The 19,646-nt window shown below is 37.8% G+C and overlaps 8 protein-coding genes across 8 annotated transcripts; 4 read left to right on the top strand and 4 right to left on the bottom strand. All coding sequences in view use genetic code 12, as the record gives it.

Moving 5' to 3' along the window:
* Positions 1 to 2,030: 2,030 nt before the first annotated feature.
* Positions 2,031 to 3,773, top strand: ARX1 (putative hydrolase; the record flags this gene model as incomplete). The annotated part of the gene is made up of 1 exon (XM_064996248.1): positions 2,031 to 3,773. One exon carries the CDS (start codon positions 2,031 to 2,033, stop codon positions 3,771 to 3,773), a length of 1,743 nt encoding a protein of 580 aa, XP_064852320.1.
* Positions 3,774 to 4,190: 417 nt separating this feature from the next.
* DASC09_026440 (putative nitroreductase) lies at positions 4,191 to 4,775 on the bottom strand (the record flags this gene model as incomplete). The annotated part of the gene is made up of 1 exon (XM_064996247.1): positions 4,191 to 4,775. One exon carries the CDS (start codon positions 4,773 to 4,775, stop codon positions 4,191 to 4,193), a length of 585 nt encoding a protein of 194 aa, XP_064852319.1.
* Positions 4,776 to 5,243: 468 nt separating this feature from the next.
* SWS2 (mitochondrial 37S ribosomal protein uS13m SWS2) lies at positions 5,244 to 5,609 on the bottom strand (the record flags this gene model as incomplete). Its single annotated transcript, XM_064996246.1, has 1 exon — positions 5,244 to 5,609. The coding sequence occupies one exon, from the start codon at positions 5,607 to 5,609 to the stop codon at positions 5,244 to 5,246; it is 366 nt and encodes a 121-aa protein (XP_064852318.1).
* Positions 5,610 to 5,830: 221 nt separating this feature from the next.
* FLX1 (flavin adenine dinucleotide transporter FLX1) lies at positions 5,831 to 6,841 on the bottom strand (the record flags this gene model as incomplete). The annotated part of the gene is made up of 1 exon (XM_064996245.1): positions 5,831 to 6,841. The coding sequence occupies one exon, from the start codon at positions 6,839 to 6,841 to the stop codon at positions 5,831 to 5,833; it is 1,011 nt and encodes a 336-aa protein (XP_064852317.1).
* Positions 6,842 to 7,403: 562 nt separating this feature from the next.
* On the top strand, positions 7,404 to 8,375 carry DASC09_026410 (uncharacterized protein; the record flags this gene model as incomplete). Its single annotated transcript, XM_064996244.1, has 1 exon — positions 7,404 to 8,375. The coding sequence occupies one exon, from the start codon at positions 7,404 to 7,406 to the stop codon at positions 8,373 to 8,375; it is 972 nt and encodes a 323-aa protein (XP_064852316.1).
* Positions 8,376 to 9,591: 1,216 nt separating this feature from the next.
* DASC09_026400 (substrate-binding domain-containing protein) lies at positions 9,592 to 10,497 on the top strand (the record flags this gene model as incomplete). The annotated part of the gene is made up of 1 exon (XM_064996243.1): positions 9,592 to 10,497. The coding sequence occupies one exon, from the start codon at positions 9,592 to 9,594 to the stop codon at positions 10,495 to 10,497; it is 906 nt and encodes a 301-aa protein (XP_064852315.1).
* A 600-nt stretch (positions 10,498 to 11,097) lies between these two features.
* Positions 11,098 to 12,735, bottom strand: DASC09_026390 (S8 family peptidase; the record flags this gene model as incomplete). The annotated part of the gene is made up of 1 exon (XM_064996242.1): positions 11,098 to 12,735. The coding sequence occupies one exon, from the start codon at positions 12,733 to 12,735 to the stop codon at positions 11,098 to 11,100; it is 1,638 nt and encodes a 545-aa protein (XP_064852314.1).
* A 5,636-nt stretch (positions 12,736 to 18,371) lies between these two features.
* Positions 18,372 to 19,322, top strand: DASC09_026380 (uncharacterized protein; the record flags this gene model as incomplete). Its single annotated transcript, XM_064996241.1, has 1 exon — positions 18,372 to 19,322. The coding sequence occupies one exon, from the start codon at positions 18,372 to 18,374 to the stop codon at positions 19,320 to 19,322; it is 951 nt and encodes a 316-aa protein (XP_064852313.1).
* Positions 19,323 to 19,646: the final 324 nt, after the last annotated feature.

Here is a 19,646-nt window from a genome sequence, read left to right as displayed (position 1 = left end):
GGATATCCCACTTCGAAAAAAAAAAAAAAAGATAGATAGATAGATAGATAGATAGATAGATAGATAGATAGATAACCTACCATTCTTAAAATTCCTCCTCCTGGTAGTCATTATTATTGTTATTGTGCATTCGTCTACAATAACAATCAATTAAGTTACGAATGGTGCGATTGATATACTGCGTCCATGTAAAGTCCTTTATTATTAATCTTAAATATACACAATTCATTCATTCATTTATTATTAATACAATTCAGATCTAGAAGCTAAGGGCCCCTTTACGAGTAGTGATATTCCAGGCTCGCAATATTAGGGACTTTGATTTTTTGCACTTCGAGAAAAATACTTCGAGATAACAAAATTTTCTTGAGCAGCGTGGGTGGTGGGGAAAGCAGATACTTCAATTGCTTATTAACGTATATATATATATATATAAGTTATGTAAAAATAACCAATTCACCATATGGTAGATCTCCTAATAAAGCAGCTCAGGGCCTGTCTTATGTCCCAGTATACTGTGAATTCTCATAAAAATTGAAGGAAAGAAACTGAGACCTTTCTCATATGTTACCAATATGGATGGAAATGAAAAAAAAAAAAAAAAGAGAGAAAAGATACTAACTGAAAATACAGTTCAATCTCTTGAGGTTATATCTGTAGAATAATAAAAAAAATGACTAGAAAAGTAAATTTGACAACCTAATCCAAAAGATTAATGTTTATTAGAAATATTCAGAAAGGAAGAATCAGTAGAATAACAATTCAAATTCATCAGTAACTCTCTAAAATATCATCTCACAGAGAAGTATTAGTGTCAAAAAAAAATATATCAAGCAACCTAATTGAGGATCACTCACTTTTTGATCAAGAATCTCTTTCTTATGTTTGACGATCAATTCATATCTTCTTCTCTTTCTACTGAACGCCCAAAAAATCTCTTTCGTGTGAGGTAAGTTTTGGGGCTCTTGGTATAACGTATTAAGCATCATTACAATCTTCGAATAACGAGAGCCATTTTGATAAAGCACCACCCGTCTTCAATGGCATAAAATTGTTGTTCACTAAATAATAATGCCACTTAAACCAATTAATACACCACCACTTATCATTCGGTGACAAGTCGTGGGTGCAAAAAAAAAAAGGAATGAAAGTTTTTTGTCATATAGTGGGTCATAGCAAACCTTGTAATTTAAATAAAGCCCCATTTGGCTTCATGTATTGGAATAGTTAACATAAGAGCATCGGTTACCCCTTTAATAGTGGAAAAAAAAAAGAGAATTACCTTGGTATCGGACCTCACCTTGTTACATACCTCTGTATAAATCATTATGAAGGAGAGACAGAGCCAGAGAGAACAAGAAGAATGCTAAAGATAAATACTAAAGGTCAAGAATACGAGAATATAATATAAAACAATGTTAAAAAGGAAAGAAAATGTAGAACTGAGGGGAATAATAATGGAAAAAATGGGAAAAGTGATCGACTATTGGACACTGATATGACGTCTCACAGAACTCAATATAGCTAACTTTCAGTTGAAAAATCGGAGAAAATTCAAGAAGGGTTTTCACAAAAAGAAACTCAATAAGATATCAAACACAAAACATTTAATCATATTGATACAACCCGAATTATAATTTGCTTTCTCTTCTTTTGGGCAACGATTCACAAAACATCGGATTCCCATTATTCTGACAAATCGTCCGGCACTTTTCGCTACAATTAAATGTAATTCTTCCTGAACATATCCTTTCAGAAACACTGGTAAGAGCTTCCAATTTATTCTTAATTTTCGTTTTTAAATTCCAGGACCAATCGATAAAATCAAGAAATGAGGTCCCATCGTAATAATTAATGATGCTACAATGCATGCCAACGCAATATCACGCACAAATCTCATGGGACCGATGAGGGTAAAAAAAAAAAAATTTTCCTCTGCAAAAAAAATAAAAAAATTTCAATATCAAATTGATAGCTAAGAATACTTCCATTAATTGTGACCATTCTATATTGATATAAAATATATAACAATGGAAATTTCTGCTCTCCCAGATCATCAAGATCTCCTCTTGACAGGAAAGAACGTTCTCAATGAAACCGTCCTCGACAAGTACCGTCTTGCCGGACAAATCTCCCAGACTGCTCTCAAATACATTATCTCATTAATCCATGATTCGTATCATTTGGGAAAAACTTCTCCTCCATTGACTCCTGTCGAACTTTGTTTGTTGGGGGACTCTTATCTTTATACCGCCTTATCCTCAGTTTACCAAAAATCAGTAACAGAAAAAGGGATTGCCCAACCAGTTTCCATCGATGTCAACGATGTCGCCGTGGGGGTTTCGCCGGAAATTGGCACCACCGCTGAGAAGATCAACAGAGCTTTTGTTCCAGGAGATATTGTTAAGATCTCTTTGGGGGCTCATGTTGACGGGTACACCGCTAACGTCTCCCATACTATTGTCATTTACCCACCAAGTACTGACGCTAGTGAACCAAAACCTTCTGGTCCATTACTCGGGTCTAAAGCCGACGCCATTTGTGCTGCTTATATTGCCACCGAGGCCGCCATTTCTTTGTTAGGATGTGCCCTTAGTCCAGAAAAGTTGCCAGGTGCCTATGCTGGCCGTGGTAAAGTTACTGGTCAAATGCTCAGAGAAGTGGTTGATGGGATCGCCAAAAGCTTTGGATGTGTAGTGGCCCCTGGATCAAAGATCAGAAGATTGAGAAGATTCTTGGCTGGACAAGCAGAAAATATCGTTGCCGAAAAAGATTTCAAAGGGGTGATTTGGTCAGAAGCCCACCAAGAATTTGCGATGTTGCAAAAATCCCAAAAGTTGAACTCTGAACAATCTGCATTGGTGTCGGTGGACAACCATCAGAATTTTAATAAATTGGGGGTTAGTGAATCCAGTGCCATCCCAACTGATAACTTTGTGGTGGTTGCCGGTGAAGTGTACTCTGTAGATATCCGTATGGCCTCAGTGTCGAGGTTTGAAGCGGCAGGGTTGGTGACTTTGCAGAATATCGACGAATTCAGCGGGAAAAACAACAGCAAGGACGATATTGTTGCGAAATCAGACGTCTATATAAGAGACTTTGCCATGAACTATACTCTCAAACTCAAATCTTCCCGTTCGTTGTTGAGCAGAGTCGAGAAGACCAGTTCAGTATACCCATTCAAATTGGCCCACTACGCCGACTCTTTCCCAATTAAGACCACCCTTAGTGTCGATGAACAAAGATCACTTTTGGACCAGGTCCGTAAAGACATCAATAAACAGAAGTTGGGGCTCAGTGAATGTGTGAACAACCATTTGATCGTTGCTAAAAAAATGCACTTGGCCAAGTTCTTACCACTCGATGTGATTTTGAATAGCAGTAATGAGAATGCCAGAAACTCTGGGGCTGACTTAACCTTGATGCACAACACTTTGCCAGGGTTCGAAGTTCCTTTACCAAAACTCGGGATCACTCACTTGAAATTACGTTCCCTCATCAAGCATGCCGAACCAATCGATGTGGCCAGAGAAAGCGCCACTGTGGTATTGGACAACTTTGACAACGAAAAGAGAGTTGTACGTCTTACTGGTAGCACCAAGTTTTTCCCAGCTAACTGGGTTCACTCAGATTTCAAGTTACAAGACGAAACCACTGAAGCATTGATCAAGTTGACACAGGACCAAAGATTCGGGATTAAGGTGAAGGAGTGTCAACCAATGAAGTTGACTGATATTAAGGGTGCCGCAGGTGACCAAATGGCCTTGGATTGATTGAGGAGATTTTTTGTTTTGATATTTGAAATGGGAGAACCGTATATTATATTAGACTTTGTGTAATGTTAATTTCTCTTTGCTTTAAGTTATTGGTTGTAAGTTAGTTCAGTAATTTTTTTTATTCTCCGTATCATCATAAATGTTGCAGACAAAAAATATTGAAAGCACCTTCACTATTTAAGTCTAAGTACATTCGACAAGTTAATAATTACGCCAGAACTAAAAAAAAAAAACCTGTCAAGCATATACTAAAATAATAACATCGTTTTTACAATATCCTTTATCCTATCCTAGAAATTTTTTAGAAGCTTTATTATCAAACTGTATACCAATATACATTCAATGAATATTATTAATCAGAAAAAAAAAAAAAGAGCGCAATAACATATAATACAATCAGGGTCCAGCGCTTGTTCAACGGAATTCCTTGATTTCGTAGTCGGCAAATTGCTTTTCACCAGCTTCACCAGCTGGAACCCCAAAGGCCAATTGGGCAACGACATTCCAGGAACCATCAACCTTGTCCTTAACAGATTCTTGGACCCATGGGTTGAAATGTTGTAAGTTAGCGCCTAAACCCATAGCAGAAATAGCCTTCCAAATGTCGATTTGTGCAGCCCCGTTGGCGTTGGCGGCCCAGATTGGGAAGTTATCTTTGTAAACTTCAAACTTCTTGGAGATTTCATCAATGGTGGTTTGGTCATTAAAGAAGACAATAGTACCATAAGAGGTTTCGGCAAGGGATTTTGGTCTACCAGAGAATGGGAATTCTTTAGTGGCTTCGTACACGGAGCTCCACAACTTCTTGTTGGCGTCACCGTAAAGAACGATGGCTCTGATGTTTTGAATGTTGAAAGAAGTAGGAGTGTGTTTGATAATGGCAGAAGCGAGGGCGGTGATTTCTTGCTCGGTGACACCAGTAGGCAATTCTGGTTTGAGTTCGTAAATAGTACGACGAGCTTTGGTGAGGTCGATAAGGGATTTGATGGAGGCGGACATTGTAGGATTAGTGGTAAAAGAGAGAGATCTGGAGAAACGTTTGATAATATTGATCATTAAAGAGTGGGAAAAAGAAAAATTGACAACAAGAACTGGTGGAAATCTTCAGTTATTTATAGCGGAGTTGGCGCTGATGCTTAGTTAAGGATCGGTAATAACATATGGTCTTTGCGCACCACATTAGTAATGATCGCAAAGCATTAGATAATATACCACAAAAGCTCTTCTTTCACACTATGCTGTTTATTTAATGACGACATATTATATACAAATGACAGGAGTAGTGATGGTGGTGAATCCATAATAATAATATTAATAAGAAAGATAATAACAATGATGATGACAAATAAGATAATAAACAAAGAATATAACGATAATAATATGATGCCCCCCAGGTTTTCAAAATGATATAGCTTGCAAGAAAATCTCTATACTTTTAGAGACCCTCATCTACAAAGCAGCAGCAGATCAACCACTTCTGTTCAACTTATTCAACTTTTTGGCGGTTCTCCCGTTATTTCTAGTGTTCTGCCCATGCACTGGGAAACCCAACAAGTGTCTAATCCCACTGTAAGACCCAATCTTTCTCTTGAAAGCAATATTTTCTCTCACGACATTTCTAGCTTCATTTTCAATCGTCAACCCCGCCAACTCCTTGGTGATAGACATGATCTGTTGTTCGCTCAACTGGTGCATTCTCATCTTTGGGAAAAGACCGACTCTGGCACATATTTTCGAGGCCTCTTGAGGACCGATCCCGTAGAATGTCTTGAAAAGCCCTTCTGACACAAGGTACTTGGCTCTAATATATTTCCCGAGGATATTGATTGCCATGTTTGTTGGTATTTCTTATTATAAGTCTCTGTTGTAGTCCTTCGACCCCAAATTTTTTCATCAAAGAAAAAAAATTGGTGGGAAAAAAAAACCCACCGAATTGCTAAGCGCCGACAACAATAACCATAGTTAAGGTATACCTACAACTTATCGATCATTATTCTATTGATACAAAATATAATATTATAATACATTTTCAGGAAGAGTCCCCTGAGAAAAATTTACAAGTAGTTCCGAACGTGCTCGTAAGTAATAAAGGTGACACAGGTGGCCGGCAATGCCCTCAATAAATTCACGTATAGCCCCTTATAGAACCCACCAATCCCTTCATTAGCAAATGTCTGGGCGATTACTGATCTGAAATGGCCTTTAGTGCTCGCCGCTTGTTCAGGCTTGTTAAAACCATATGCCTGGAGACGTGCCTTGAATAGTTGAAATGGGTAAAACACGGTGGTGCTGATGATTTTAGACGCCGAGGCAATGTAAAGATATTCCCAAAATGACAACTTATCGTTCTTATGTTGAGTATTGCCGTGATGATGATGATGATGATGTTGTTGTTGTTGTTGTTGTTGTTGTTGTTGTTGTTGTTGTTGTTGTTGTTGTTGTTTGGCATGATACGCCTTCAAGGAATCATAAATTGTAAAGTGTAATGCCCCTTGACACACCTGGATCAAACTGGGAGTGAAGCCCTTGAAAAATCCCGAGAGTCCCTCGGTGCGCCAGATACTGGCAACCCCCTGCCCAATGGACTTGTACGCGTTAGGTACATTCTTGTTTGTCGACAATAGCCGGGTCTTTAACACCCAGATGGGGTTCGTTAGAAACGCAGTGAGCGATCCAGTAAGTAGCGAGCACACTAGATAGTTATAATGCTGGTGGTTGGGACTGTGTGTGACGTGGATGACATTTTTCAAATCATCGTACAAGGTGAAATACAAGCTCCACGCCACGGCGTTCCCGACCAAATTTATGGATAGCCCCCGATAGACGTTAGTAAAGGTACGACCAAAGGTTCCAGAGCGGCTGGAAGGGTCCTTTGAGTACAATTGTCTCAAGACATTTCGCAAAGACTGTAATGGCGACAGCACCGACGAGTCCAACTGTAGCCGGACCTTGATCAAGTCTAGCGGGTGGTTAATTGCGGTGGTTACCACCCCAGCGGTTAGCCCGGAGATTATGTTCTTCTGCCGTGGCGATAGAGACGATGATGATGGAGACTGGTTAGCCATGGCATGATAATATATATATATTGGATTAACCTTTGCTAATTGCCAATCATCATCCGATCAACCCAATCATCGCAAAAAATTCTCGTGGACCCACGGAGTGCGGCTGTCCGGAAAATCTGAAACCATCTCTCTGCCGGCATGGGCTTTCCTGTCCGGCAACTCACACAAAGAAAAAAAAAACTTCATTAATTGTACCACTATTTATCTTGTTGGACAAGAGGCAGATTGGTGTATATAAAAACATTATAGATTCTTCCACAGCTAATTAGATTGAGTGGTGTGTACCTTCTCACTAAACTTTCAGTGCTCCTCTTGCTGATCATTCGCTTTTGTTACCCCGTTGACCAATAACATTGGTAGCGTTAAGCCGTCGTTCCTTAATTTCTATCTCCTTGCCACATCTTATCAAGATAAAACAAAAAAACAATAACTAAATTAACAAACTCTAACAATTCATGTCTACAAGTGTTAGGTCATAATATTTTAATATTAGCACCAACATTCAGCACCCGTATATGCTCTTTTCTCCCTTCTTTAAAACACCACAAATTATACCATCATCATGTCTTTTCCTGAAACCATAACTATACATCTAATATTCAACTCCCCTCGTCAGGAGCTTCTTCAAGACCTCACAATCAACAGCACGTTCCTTGCTGTGAATAATTTGCCATATAGCCATCCTTTGGACATGACCGTTGCTGATGTCTTACACTTCCTAATTGCCAATTGGCAACCAAAATGGGGTCCCAAACCAATGAATATCGCCCAAGTTCGCTTCATTCAACTGGCACGGTCGCTTCGGTCTGGGCTCAAGTTGGCGGATTTGAACCTCGACAAGAACCTGACATTCCATGTGGCAATGCGACCAATATCTACAAAAGACCCAAAGGCTAACCGACGTGCCTCATTGCTTGTGCCAACCTCACATAACCAGCGGTCGGCCAGCAACTCCAATAGTCCTGGAACTCGTACGTTTTCCGGGGGTAGCCATCCGCTCGCGGTCAACACTACCGACGAGTTGAACTTCCATTTAAATCCTGATGGTACCACCACGGTGACCGGTGCCGAACAAGATTTATCCAACTATTATAACGGTCGCTATGGACCTTCGTCAACCATGACTGCTGGCACTAGAGCAAGCTACGCCGGTATAGGGTTAGCTAATAGAAATTCTTACTACCAACGTTACTCTTATGTCGATCCTAGTCTGAGCTCTCAGACCTATTCTCTCAATAGAAATTACCATCGCTACAGTGATACCAGTAACGATGATTCAGAAGTTGAAGAAGATATGATGAACCATCCTGAGTTTGGGATTCAGAACCAACAACAGCATTTCCACCATGTTATAACCACTGAACGAGGGAAAGCTCGTTTAGCGCAACAGCAAAAGCAGGAACAAGAAAAGAGAAACTCTCAAATGATCCAAAGCCCACGCGAAAATCAGTCAAGAAGACTGTCGCATGCCGCTCAGCGTAATGTCAACCAGAAACCTCCACAATCTGAAGGAGGTTGTTGTATTATTATGTGAATGAAATGCGTTAGCATGCTCACCCAACAAGCCTAGCGTTCTGTTGTTTAATTATGCTCTTTTCAAATATGTTTGCTTTTCAATGTGCGAAATTATAATATTTCATTGCCTCCTGTTTTTGACCTCAGTTTTATTTTGCTGTTATATTTCTATTAAAAAAGGTGAATAAAAAAAAAAAAAAAATACAAAAATGGCTAGAAAAAAACAAATAAAAAAACATCCTTTTAATACTTTTTCAATTCGTCTCTTTTCCCTCACCACTTTCCCCTCTTTCTACGGGCTGAAGATTTGAGAAAATTGTTCATTTCTATATGGCTGGGAGTTTTTCATGCTATTTCTATTTTGAGATTAATTGGTCTGCTTTCACCTCTTTAACATGTCAATGACTTTTTATCTATTTTTTTTATACAATATTTTCAATTTTACAGTTTCCCTGTTGCTTTTTCCTAATTTTTTGCCCATTATTTCTGTTAATAACTTTTGTGTTGCTGATCCTACTTTTAATTTTGTTACATCCTTCCTATCTCTCTCTCTCTCTCTCTCTCTCTTTCTTTCTTTCTTTCTTTCTTTTTCTTTGTTTTTTCATACCAAACTGGACTTTAATATCCAGCCTTGACCTATGTCCGTATTTACTCAAAGGTTTGCTTATTATAATTATAATTATTGTTTTCTCACGAATTATTACTCGTTTCATGATTGTTTTTGCCTTTTTTTTTTTTCTTCTTCTTCTTCTCTCTCTGTTCTTGCTACTTGTGGTTCTTGTTCTTAAGAGGTGTTTATTCACTTATTTTTAATCGTATATTTTTCCTATATTTTTATTATTTAGCTAAATTTAGTTTCTTCTGCTTCTGCTTCTATTTCTTATTTTTTGCCAATTTTATTATTGTTGGTTGCTCGGATTCTCCTTACCATATCTTTTTCTTTTTAGGCGAATTTAATATTCCGTAGACATATCTTCACTTTTTATCTAATTGAATTTGCAAATGCTAAAATTCTTCAGCACTGATTGGCGTCCATGTGGCTAAATAAAATTTGTTTTATACAACGTTCTCCCATGTTGAGAAATTCCTAAGTGCACCAGTGCGTGCTCATAGTATATGACGATAGAGTCATGGATTAAAGAGTCTTTTTTTTTTTTCCTGCTATAAAATAGTATCTGGCAATCGCTAAATCATCTCCAACATCACCAATTTATACAATAAATATAAAAATAAAAATGGCTGCCACCACGGTCCTCAAGGTTGGGTTTGTTCCTGAACATTTTTCCACCCCACTTCAATTTGCCCAAATTTACCAAATGTATGAAAAACATGGGGTCAAGGTCGAATTGATCCCGTACCTTGCGGGCTCGGGACATCTTATTCAATCTTTAGGAGATGGATCAATTGACATTGCCGTAGGGCTTACCGAGGCTTTCATCCGAGGCATTGCCAATGGAGAAGAAAGTTATCGTTTGGTAGGGACCTACGTTGATTCGCCACTTCGTTGGGCCGTGAGCTCGGGAGCTTCGAGAAGTGATATTATCAAAGTCAGTGATCTTCAGAATAAGCGGATCGGGGTGAGTCGTATTGGATCAGGGTCGTACGTGATGAGTTTTGTTTTGGGATTACAACAAGAATTCAAGGCGCCATTTTATGAAAAATTCCCGATATGTTCGACTTTCAAGAACTTGAGGGACTCTGTGAATTTGAAATCTGAGGATCCTTCAATGAACAGTGATGCGTTCATGTGGGAGTATTTCACCAGTAAGAAGTATTATGATTCAGGGGAGATCAAGATGATTGGAGAAATCTACACTCCTTGGCCATCATGGGTGATCAATGCCCGTACTGGGGTTGATCAAGGCGCCATTGACCAGTTTATGAACGCCGTTAATGAAGGGGTTGAGTATTTCAACCAACATCCCCAAGAAGCCATTAAGTGGATTTATACCAATTTGGACTATTCTGAAGAAGACGCTTCCGAATGGATCAAGACAGTCAGTTTCAGCAAGGACGTGACGGTGATTGATTGGGATAAAGTGGTGGTGAACACCAAGAAAGTGTTGCAAACTGCCGAGGTATTGAAGGATGATGATGAGGTCATTGAGTCAAGATTGATGAAATTCGTAGTTAAGAAGTAGATTCTGTTTTTCTTTTTTTTTTTTTTTTTTTAATTTTCAATGAAGAATAGATATATTGAGTATAAAGTACTATGTTGCATTTCTTTTGCTTATTTATCTCCAGGTTGTAAGTGTTATGCCGCTACCGACAATGAAATATTATTGGAAGTCCTGTCCATGACTTCTCTAGCGTTCGACCAATCTCATAAAATACTGTATGATTTCATACTTCCCATCACCAGTGGAATAAAGAAAAACTTAAGGCTGTTATTGATTGATTTCGCGAAAAGAGAGCAAAAACTACAAGCAATAATAACATAGATATCATAATTTTAAAGGCAAATATTTATATACTTGTTACTCCTATAGCCACCAAGATAATAAAATCATCAAATAAAATAAAAAAATAATAATAAAACACTATAGATATTTCAACAAAAATCATCAACAAAAATAACAAAAGAAAAAAAAAAACATTTCCAGGTGACTATACCTTCTTCTCGGCGCACTTGACAATTTCCAATTTACCCAAAACACCAATTTATTGTGTCAAGTCATGTCTATTCCACAAATAAAGATAAAAATAACAATAGAAAAAGCATCAATCTTTATCTCCTATCATCACAACAAACCTTCAATCAAAGATTCAACAGTCGCTTCCAATTCATGAATCAAGGCATTGGTAATTTCTTTAGCTTCGGAAAGAACCATTGACGAATCAACAGATTGAGATTCCAATGGAGCGCTAGCCCAGAATTCGGACAAGTCGCCACCAGCACCATTATAAGCCAACACATTTGGAGAGCCGTTACCAATATCGCTCAACTTATTTGGAGTGGAATAAGCAATCAAGTTCTTCTTCAATTGGGCTGGGGTGATTTTAGTGGCGGAGCCAAATTCAGAAGACGACTCTGGGGTCAAAGAAATAAAGTAGGCCAATAAACCAGCAACGTGTGGAGAAGCCATAGAAGTACCAGATAATGTGGCAGAGGCCTTATTCGAGCCAATATAAGTGGAGAGAACGTTCAAACCTGGAGCAAAGACATCGACGCACTTACCCCAGTTAGAGAAATAAGCTCTTGTATCTGAGATAGTAGAAGCACCGACGGTGATGGCCAATTCAGCAGAAGCTGGGGAGCTGTTACAAGCATCTTGGTTTTCGTTACCGGCAGCAACACTAAATACCAAACCAGCACGACTGGCGGCATTCACAGCCATATCCAAAGATGGAGACTTACCACCACCAAGAGACATATTAGCAGATGCACCCTTCAATTTAGGATTCTTCTTCATTTGTTCCAAGTAATCTTTAGTGGCAACTTCGACACCCTTGACAACATCACTCATACTACCGCTACCGTTGGCACCCAAGACTTTAACCCCTCTAATGTGGACTTGCTTAGCAACCCCAAAGGTCTTGGAACCCATAGTACCAGCACAATGGGTACCGTGTCCATTGCCATCAAGGGCACCGTCATTTGGAATGTCGGCGATCAATTTGGCTCTACCTTCAAAGTCTTCATGGGTGTCTAAAACACCAGTGTCAATGACATAAGTCAAAGTGTCCTTACCACCTTCATTATCGTACACGTACTTGTTGAAAGACCCCAAGTTCAAGGAATCTCTGTGGGAAATTCTGGCTAAACCCCATGGGGCACCATGCTGGGTGTCGAAGTCCTTGATTGAAACAATGGAATCTTGTTCAACAAATTCAACTAAAGGAGATTTCTTCAACATTTCGATGGTGGAGTCCAAAAAGTAACCAGCATACCCGCTCATGACATTCTCAATATCAAAAGAGTGTAAAATACCACCAACAACATCATTGGCACCGCCAGCAGTGGTGGCAAAGAATTGGTTGGTAGGGTCTTGAGCAAACAACTTACCAGCAGCAGAAACTTGTTCAGCTTGGATCAATTCTTGGTGGAAGCTGATTTGTTCCGGACTAACGTTTTTCTTGAAAACAACCATGTAGCGGTGAGGAATGGTTTGTCTGTCTTGAGTGTTTGTGAAAAACACTGGAGCATCATCATCATCAGAGACAGCCTTGTTGTTTGGGTTAATAGGAGTAACGATACCTCCGATGGCCGCTTTTGGGTTCTTGTTTTTGGTGGAAGGCGAAACGACAACAACGTTTCTAGACGATTCATGGGTCAATTCCTCGGCGATGTGAGACCCATCTTCATTTTTACCGATCACCAAAGCACTAGCAGAAGTGGCAGCTGCAATAGAGATCAAAACAGAGTTGGAGAGCTTCATTGCTGAGGTTTGTTTAAATAATAGTAGTTGGTATGGAAATAAATAATATGGGAAAGTATCGAATATATGTTAAGCTAGAAGGGTTTCTTGATAATCTGGGTTATCTTATTTTTGTTTTTGTTATTTTTATTTTTTTCTTGTTTAAGTTTAGATAATTGGGCGTTGGTGGGTATAAAAAGAAGTAAAAAAAATAGGCGGTTGATAAGATAAAACCAGCAAAAATGAAATGGCACCTCATCGCTCACACTATCAACCAAAACAAAAGAGGCGGGAATCGATGGATGAGACAGCCGGGTAAAACTGTTTCTCCACGTCACCACTCTAGTGCTAGACCTTTAATGGCACTTAATAGGGTCATCTCTTCACAATCAGGATGAAGGGGACATTGGGCACTGATAATAAGGAGCATAAGATAAGAGGATGATTGCTATCGTAAACATACTGACTACGATGAAGGATGAGAAAGAGGCAAATGAATGGACTTGAGATAACCTCATCCTCATCTAGGGGGTATATAGACCCCCGTTTAATGGTTTCGAGCGTTTGTACAACACTGGTTAATTATACACAGATAATTGTTATTACACAGACAAAGGTATAAATAACAAAAGATGTGGGGGGAGGGGGGTAGCTAACTGTACAATTATATAGATGTGTTGAAATATGAAGCAGTAGTAAAACATTGAAAGTATTGTTTTAAAAGCCTATACTTATTTATAGAATAGTAATAAATAAAGCAATAAGTAAATCAGTGTGCAGAAGCAGAAGCAGGAGCAGGATTTCAGTTTTTGTTACTCTTCTATATACGATTGAATACTGCCGGGTTTTAAATAGCCTCGAAAGCGCTACGGCGTAGGAAACGGCCTTGCTTCCATATATATGATCTCTATCTGGGCCAGCATTAAATGCTGCGGATTTTGGAGCTCATGCTATTTCCTATGGGGAACATGGTTCAACCACAAGCTCCATCGAGATATCTTGGATAAATAATTCCCCAGTGACTCTCATTATGCTCAGTATACAATAAAGACTAGCCATTTATTCTTTATCATGGAATACTCGTGTATATAAGACAATATAAATGTGTTATATGAGTAGTCCTGTACATTCCATATCATGTGACTGTCATAACATGTCCAGTATAATAATTGTAATTTTATAAGCAGATAACATTGCTGTTTTTTTGCTCAAATTCGAGCGTCCACTTTCTTGTTCAAGCGCTATATATTTTAAGCGAGAATTTTAAAATATTTTAATAATGCAATAGCAAATCATAAGGGGGGCTAAGAGTAACAATGCAGAGTCCAGAAATTATCAACGAAATTCGTGTAGCCATTCCAAGGTGGTAGAATATATATCCATTTTGTTACAAGGTTCTTCCTCATCTATACTTTGATACATCACATTAAATAGATAGAATCTTTTTCGAAGAAGTTTATGTTTTATTATCTATCAAATGTCTGTTGTACGGGAGGGGGCTTGGGGTTGGTGCTCAAATTGTCATTTGGTAGCATTGAAACTGCAATGACAGCTTAGTGCCCTTTTATTACATGAGCATTTTTTTTCTTTCTTTTTTTGTTTCGCAATGTTTTAGAAGGAGCTTATTTCTGGTGCGTTAGGCTTATTTCTGGTGTGTGGCTTATTTTTGGAATGTGAATGATCAATACGAAAAATGAGCTGCAATCAACTTCGAGGACGCTTTTTTTTTTTTTTCTTTGAAAGAGATAGAAAAAATAGATAGACCAGCTAGTAGATGAGTAAATATGAGTGCAACCATTGAATATTGCCCATGAAAGAAGTAGCCTTCTTGATATTCAAATGTGACATTGAACATCACTACAGTAGTAACTTGAAATAACATTTTGGGTAAGCTTCGTGTTTCAAAAAGATCAGCCAGTGAAACAATATATCTAGCACGTCATCACATTTGCAACCATGAAGCCATCGCGATGGCACTAATGATATATGTAGTTCATGAGTACCCACAAGCAAAGTACATGAGTACCCACAAGCAAAGTCCAATAGTAATCACTAATTTGTAGATCCTTTTTCGATGGCATGAGACAGCGCAAGTCACCAAGTCTTACTTTCTTGTATACGCCTGTAAAATACATTGACCAAAGCAAAAAACAATTTTTTTTTCTTTGTTTGTTCATTAGGTGCTTTATCCATGCACTTATCGCTCATATTTTAAGTTGTCGAAAGCTTGTTTTATAATCACTATCTTTCTCACTAGCTTTATCCTTCTATGTGTCTTTGGTCGAGTCACTACAAGTATCAAGGGTAATAAGGTCTAGGTTTTTCAAGGTAGCATCAATTTCCGTAAATTCATCCTTGATTTGTATTTTTGTAATATGTCCAATATCTCTAATGCCTAAAAATAGAGTATACACATAATCGCTTGTTTTAAATCACCACAGGAATTTTGCTTTACTTACTTCGAAAGTATATTATAGAAGCCAATTGATTGATACCAATTTACAGTTGATTAAGCAATACGCACCTTTATATGCCAACAGTGGTAAAAAATATTTTTAAAAAAAAAAAATATTTTTTCATTTTTTCGTTTTTTTTTTATTCCTCAATTTTCGATTTTGTTCTTCTAAGTTTAGGTGCTGCTGCAGCATTAATTACTGAGTATTTTGCAGAATTACCTTCGTATCGGCATTTGCTAATCCATTCAGTATCTGGCTGGATATATGAAGTGGGTAAATAAACTATTTTTTGGACACTTTGATGTTCAAGAGATTATTTTTATGGCCTCCAAACGGGAAGCCTATTCGCTGTGAACTTCTAAGATTTTTCGGGATGTATAATGTATAATACCCAGGAATAGCTTTAAGCTAAACATTATAAAACTGTCACATATTTAATGTTCCGGTACATCTCTTATTATTATTATTTTTCCGTTGTTTTGTCTCGTAAAGCAGCCTTTTATCGTCTGTCGATCAAAAAGAGGAATTGCAAAGTATGATGGTAGAATTTCCGACGGAAGGAAAAACATTCACATGCTTATTTGCCAACAAATGATTCAGGTGCCGTCCGTCCTTGCATGTTGATTGTTTTCGGGGAATAACAGGAAACATTAACATTAAGACTAACTACTATTGATGATATGGTTGATTGCGGGACTTGTTTCAGATTGTTGTGCCAACCAAACCAAATGGCTTACAAAATAGTATGAGTTAGCGGATAAGGAAAATGATTAACAACAAGTCTTTTCGAGACAATAATTATCTACTTCCCTGGCTTGTCCCCCTTTTGGCCTTGTAAATCATATCATGTTTACTGTGGAAATAACTGTCGATCATATGTCGCCAATGGCCGAGTCATGGCGTAGCACACCATGTACAATAATGTACCTAGGGTAAAATTGTCCCTAACAAACAGGGCAGTAGAACTGAGTGTTACAGTATAATAATAATAATAAGAGAGCCCCAAAACAAAAGAACAGAAGTAGCTCAAAAATGGAAATCTTTGTGTATTTTGTTGCTAGTAATTCCTATCACAAGTGTAATACTACTTCCTAACTGTGATATCTATTATTTTGCTACCAATTTTTTTTTTTTTTTACGAAAATAGCAAGCAAATCGATTGTTTGGGGTGCGGTGGGGGCATGATCTAACGAGTATACTATATAAAAAAAAGGTCCCATATTAAAATTTTTCCTATGCAAAAGCAAAAATACTGACGTACATACGTCTGAAAAGGGCAGCTCCGAGAAGCGCACATCAATTCCCCTAATTTTTATTTCTTTCTATTTTGTTCTTTTTCTTTCCATCACTTCTGTACTGCGATTATGTTAACGTAGACAAACACGTAGTTTTTTAAATCAATCTAAGCACACGAAGCCTGAAATTACTCTGTTATTGTGATTTTTCTATCTATATATGGAAGAATTCAAGCTCATGAAAGGGTATTAGCTGATATTCTGAAAGGGAGGTTTCTCAGTGCAGCCAGACGCATGAGCTACCTGAATAAAAGGGCGAGCACCGAAAAATAGAGCCTATAGTTTGTATTCATATCTTTTCCGGAATGTGCTACATACACAGAGGTGGCTCGGGGTTATAATGTTGATACAAATGGCATTAGTAAAACATTGTTTAGACTTGAGGTTTTATAAGCCTGGGAGTAGGATATAAATTGCGCATAATTTATGCATGGGTTAATTAAGATTGTTAGAGGAAAACCTTAAAATTCACGAGTAATTGTTCTCTCCTACTGAATTTGTAAAACACATTCTGCCTAGATTTCGCTTTACTTCAGCTACTAGTGCAACGTTCTTTCTTTTCTCTTATTCACCACTTGTTGTCAAATCTGGAAAGATTTGCGGGTGTATGTATGATGGTGATCATTTGTGCAGTTCACCTTATATTATTTTCGTTTGCGCTATACCGAGTATACTTAAAAAAAAAAAAATAAAGATACACTCTTCCTTGGTAAAAATATGGCAGCATCTCTTTCTGCTCGGCTGATTCAATTCCATTATCTGATATTATCAAAAGACTGCGATTCTTTAAATATATTCCTTAATATTTGGAAATCCGTTAATTAATCGCTAATTAATTCTTCCCAAAAATGTAAGTACTTGCTCTTCAAACTAATGAGCTAGTTTCCTCCTCATTTCAAGAAACGCGTTTTACGCAAGACCTTAATTTTTTGTATCTGCAAATTTTTCAAGATCGTTGCTCGGGCACTGTCACTCCATAAAAAAAGAGATCTTCACTGACAAATTTTGTACCTTTCTGCAAAAAATAGCTCGCGACTGAATATTGTTATTCATCATTTTCCTTCAAGATCAATGCTTATTATGCTTTACTGCTATTTCCCCCCGTCCATCTCTTGTGATGCGCGGAGTTAACCAACTCAATCGGCAGATAAGAAGAAAAAAAAAAAAAAAAAGCTTATTGTATGTCGTGCCCCACTGATAGCAGTCTGATGGTGGAGGGATCGTCGATATGTTAATTTGACCTACAAGATGTAGTTTTCGGTTGGCTGCTGGCTGCTTATTGTGTTAGAGACCATCAACTAATTGTTCCCTTTTTCATTCAATTAAATAGTTTTTCCTTCTTTCCTCAATAGCTGGAACCTCCGCAAGAATATCTAAATACCCGTTAGTGTTATTATGCACTGTAGTACTGACCCAAGGCCCACTGTCCACCCAAGACATCACTCTTCAGTTAAGTGTAAGGCTAGTAGTTGTCCATTTGTCAATGGGGAGGATGGTACCACTGGTGTGGCACACCCTGTCTACCCTTTTAAGGACTTTTGAAACCAAAACTTAAATTTCATTTGAATAGCATCTGTGAATTGTTATTATAATGTCGAATTCACAGCACAGATATCATCTTAACTTTTAGTTCATCTCGTTATTTTCCGTATGCTGGACATTCATATCTTCTTTCTTTCCCCAAGGTCATCATCAAACATCAAATTCGAGGTCAAAGGAATTGAGTAATATATTTCCAACACTCAGTAATTAGGCCAGATTTTCAACTGCTTGTTTTATATTTTTCTTTTTTTTTTTTTTTTTCCCAATTTTTTTTTTCTCTCGCTTCTTTACTTATAAAAGATCATAACAACAACGACAGTTAATAATTTGATCTCTTGGCTGTCAAAAAAATTGACTAATAATCATGACCCAGTCTCGCTTAACAGATATAGAATATGATAGGTTGGTGCTGCAGTTTGCCCACGATAAAAATTCTAAATACTACAAACTCTGTCATAACCAAGAAATCGTGAATTATCTCCAAATCAACAGGAAAAGAGGGCTCTATAATTGCAATCATTGCAAACACAGCTTTGCCAATGTTTATGAACTAGCTTTGCACTTTGATTTTTACAATGTCAACCGCCAATACTACTGTGACTCTTATGGTTGTCCTTACGCCATTTTGGGGTTTGCCAGCAGCAATGAATGCAATCGTCACTTGAATTCTGTCCATGGTGAAAAAAACCATGTTTGCTGTGAATGTGGGGTTAAGTTCAGTAGAATCGACCAATTGAACGCCCATGTATCAAGGACTCATAGGAACCCTCATAGTCGATTCAACAAAAAATTGTCAAAACAGAACTCCACTGGTAAGTTTCGAAATAACTTTCCTGTGGACTCTTTATCATCATCAATTCTGGCACCATCTAGCAGTCCATCAATAATGATGCCACAACATCAACCTTTGTCCCTTAAGACCCCATATCCATCTGCTCCTTCTTCGCCTTGCTACCCTCAAAGCTACCAACTACCCCCAATTAACCCTCACTTTACAGGTATTGACAAGTCTACAAATGTCTTGCCGTCAATTTCTACCCTCGATTCAAGATTGGTATCTCATCCAATGAGATCGCATTCTAATCCCTTAATTGATTACTTTTCTACAATACCACAATCTGTGGATAATACGATGCCACTAAGTGGCACTGGTTTTACCTACTCTGATCATGATAATTCTGCGAGCCACCAAGAAGATCGGTCTAACATTAATGGAACGGAAAGATATCACCATTATAACACTACCAAAGATAAGAAACGAAATCAATTGGTAAAGAAGACCAGTAAATTGAAAATCAATTATCTAATCAATTGATTGTTGTGAGCATTTTTTTTTTCTTTCATTAACAGTATTTTTGGGGGGTTGTAGCATCTCTTACGTTTTATTTGTGACCTCTTATCTTTCTTTTTTTTCTTCTTCTTTTGAATTGAGGCACTCCATTCTCTTATCTTTCGCTATATTTGTGTCTATGTGTGTATGTATGTTTTTTATATGATTGCAGTAGTGCTAAAAGTGCCGTTTTACTTTGTTTTGTGTGTTTTCCTTCAATTCTTTTTTGTTTAATTTATCATCTATGAAATTATAGTCGCGCAATAGTGGTCATATTGTTAATTTCTTTTTTTGTGGAATTTTTTTTGT

The sequence above is a fragment of the Saccharomycopsis crataegensis genome, assembly GCF_037102585.1.
Source record: "Saccharomycopsis crataegensis DNA, jcf7180000000077, whole genome shotgun sequence".
NCBI classification, from domain to species: Eukaryota; Fungi; Ascomycota; class Saccharomycetes; order Ascoideales; family Saccharomycopsidaceae; genus Saccharomycopsis; species Saccharomycopsis crataegensis.
The sequence above is the reverse complement of the archived record's forward strand: the minus strand, read 5'-3'. Positions and strand labels throughout refer to the sequence as shown.